Source organism: Propithecus coquereli, unplaced genomic scaffold, assembly GCF_000956105.1.
Source record: "Propithecus coquereli isolate 6110/MARCELLA unplaced genomic scaffold, Pcoq_1.0 Scaffold256, whole genome shotgun sequence".
Taxonomy (NCBI): domain Eukaryota; kingdom Metazoa; phylum Chordata; class Mammalia; order Primates; family Indriidae; genus Propithecus; species Propithecus coquereli.
Genome location: NW_012148130.1, coordinates 41,378 through 44,412, shown reverse-complemented (window position 1 = coordinate 44,412; position 3,035 = coordinate 41,378). Strand labels below are relative to the sequence as shown.

The 3,035-nt window shown below is 66.4% G+C and overlaps 1 protein-coding gene across 1 annotated transcript in view; it reads left to right on the top strand.

Moving 5' to 3' along the window:
- The window catches only part of CEP170B (centrosomal protein 170B), a 28,357-nt gene that overhangs the window by 11,038 nt on the left and 14,284 nt on the right, over positions 1–3,035 (top strand). The window contains exons 4-6 of the mRNA XM_012647127.1: positions 1,070–1,148; positions 1,582–1,640; positions 2,705–2,843. Coding sequence (XP_012502581.1) covers positions 1,070–1,148; positions 1,582–1,640; positions 2,705–2,843 — 277 coding nt within the window. The remainder of the gene's footprint in view (positions 1–1,069; positions 1,149–1,581; positions 1,641–2,704; positions 2,844–3,035) is intronic.

The window sequence follows — 3,035 nt, the reverse complement described above, 5'->3', positions numbered from 1 at the left end:
TGGGCTCCCACTGGCAGGGTCTCAGAACTCCAGGGCTGAAGAGTGGACCCCTCGGGCAAGCAGGGGAGGTGCTGGGCTGGGAAATGGGGCCCCTGAGATGAAGGGCCATTCTGGGGTACCCGTGTGGGCACAGGGGCATGCGAGCCTCCCTTCTGTGAGTTGGGGGTGGCAGGGGCTGGGAGGCGACCAGGGCGGAGGCCCTGACTGCAGGGGCAGGCAGGACGGGAGGGTGCTCCTGGGGGCGCGGGGGTCTGTCTTGGAGGACCCGTCTGGGCGTCCTGTCTCTGAGTGTGGTGGACGTGAGCCTGCTGCGGGACGCTGTTTCGATAAGGAAACAAAACCACCCGCTCTGCCCTGCCTGGGCCCGCGCAGTCCTGAGCCGGGGTCCCCACGGCAGCCTCCACTGTGTGAGCGCTGTGGCCAGCGCTGGGCACCACCCCAGAAACCCCTTGAGGTGCCCCAGCCCGGGGGTCTCAGGCCTGCCCGTCAGAGAAGCAGCCCTGCTCACCCCGGGCTGCAGTGGGGCCGCCTCTGCCTGCACGGACTGTGCCACCCACATGGGCTTCAAGAGGGTCCCGGGGGGCACTGCTGGCCCTGGGCACGTGGTGCCAGCCTGGTCCTGCAGGGCTGGCTACCTCAGGGGCCTGTGACGTCACAGGGCTGGCGAGAAGCGTCTGCAGAGCCTCAGCAGCTGTCCCCACACCAGAGCCATGCTGGGCTGCTGTCTGCACCCTCGCCCGGAGCCCGTGGTTCCTGCTGTGCAGACAGCACCCACAGAGAAGGTGTTTCTCGGAGGGGTCCACTTCACAAAGGTGCTCACAGGGTTCTGTTCCTGAGGGGCCATGCCAGAGTCCCTGTGGCACTGAGGAAGGCCTCCCAGTGGGGCTTGGGGCTGGGCACACACGTGCTGGTGGTGCGGGTGCCCAGAGCCGTGCAGGCGGCTGAGCCTGGGCTGCTGCTGCAGGGCCGTCCACTTGTTGTGGACTCCAGAGACTGGGCACCCCCTGCCCAGTCCCCCCCTGGGACTCCCCTCGCAGGCTCAGCTTCCTGCCACCTGTCTCCTCCGCAGACATTTGTGAACGACATGCGCATTCCGGACCAGAAGTATGTCACACTGAAACTCAATGACGTTATCCGCTTCGGCTATGATATCCTTCCCTGAGTGCCACCTTCTCTGGGCTCCTCCTTCAGTCCCCAAGGCTGCAGCCAACCTATTGTCCTGGGAGCAGGGCAGAGGCCTGGCAGTCACAGCTCGAGGATGACCCTGAGTCTGGGCTCTGCCTGCTCATGGGGGCCCCAGAGGGGGCCACAGACACCTACCAGGGCCTGGGAACAATGACCACTCTCCGGGACCCAGGGTCCTGGCCTGACCTTGGGTGCACAGGCGTGGTGTTCTGTGCTTACATGTGGGCAAAGTGTGGCCATGCTTCCCCCACCACCAGGGAGGGGCCTCCACCTGCCTCCACGGGCCCTGGAGTTGGCACACCTGCCATGGGGTGCGCACTCCAGCGCTGACCTCTGGGCGCCAGACACGTGTTCTCTGGCTCTCTCTGCTCTGTGTTCTCCTTAATGCATGGCCACATTCCAACATGTATGTGCTGGAGCGTGTACAGCACCGTGTCCCTGAGGAGGCGCTTAAGGTTGGTGCCAGCCAGGTCCCAGGGCCACAGTCCTGCTCTCTTGGTGTTCCCACTGCTGTCTCCCTGGCAAACCCCAGGCCTCTCGGGGCACCCTGTCTTGGCTGTGGGTGCCGTGAATCAGGCCAGCTTGGCCTGCCCTGCCAGACGGCCCAATCTGGAGGTGGAGACGGTGGTCAGTCCCCCCAGGCCAGTGCCTGACAGGTGGGGATGCCGGGGGGGCCACAGCAGCACCCAGGGCTCCAGAGAGGATGGGGAGAGGCAAGCTGAGTGGCTTTCTCAGCCCGGTCTGGCCTGCAGGGTGGCTCGTCAGGGCGCGCTGGGTGGCCGGGGCGTAGGAGGAGGCTGCTGGGGAAGCCCTGGCAGGAGGTGGGAGGCAGGAGCCTGGCTAGGAGCCAGGTGTGTCACTAGGGGTGAGGAGGGCGTGGAACCCAACACCCGGTGGCCCTGGGTCCCCCAGCATCTTGGCGAGGGCACCGTGGGGGTGGCCGGAGCAGCAGGAGGGATGTGTGGAGGTGGGGCGGCTGCCTGCATGGCCGGCGTTCTTGGAGTGCCCTTTCCCCAGCGTGCTGGAGGGATGCACAAGGCCAGAGCCCCCCGTCGGAGCTCGAGGGTCCTGGGCTGGGAGCTGGGCAGGTGGGGCTGTCTCTTGTCTCCTCGCTTGTTTGTGTGGGGGTCACAGAGCACAGGTTTGGGCGACTCGGAGCTTTGCCAAGAGCCCTGTGTGGGGTGGACCGTGCTTAGCCCACCTTCCCAGATGAACTCCGGGCAGCATGGGGTCCCATGGCTGGTGAGGGGCCCCTTCTGTCTGATGTGCCCCCATGTAGGCCTCCCCCAGCCCAGCAAGCCCCAGCTCCCTCCTGGAAGCCGTGTGGTTCTGAGGACCCCACCCCGGGCCTGGTTGTGGACCACAAGCTACGTGGCCCAGGCAGGCCTCAGGCCCTGTCCCCGTCTACCCTTTGGGGTTTTGAGACTGTGGGACCCGTGAAGGGGAGGCCGGGCCGCCCGGGGTGGGGGTCTCCTTGTGTCTGGCGTCCCGTCCCTTACCTCGCTGGGCCTGCCCGCAGCATGAGAAGTACACCAGCCAGCTACAGGTGAGCCTCAAGGGCTCGGCGCCCAAGAGGGGCGAGGCGCTGCCGGAGAACACTCCCTACTGCGAGTCCCTGAACCCCAGGCCGGAGAAGGGGGAGCGGAGACCAGCAGCAGGTAGGCCCTGAGCACGGTCAGGCGCGAGCACAGGGCACCCCCAGCCCTGCCTGGCCCCACAGCTGCCTCTCCCTCCATACCCACCTTCCCCACTTGGCACCCTCACCACCAACGTCCACACTCACCCTGGTCTCACGCCTCCTGGGCTCCATAGCACAAGCCTGCTCGCTTCTGTGCACACCTTCCCGTGCA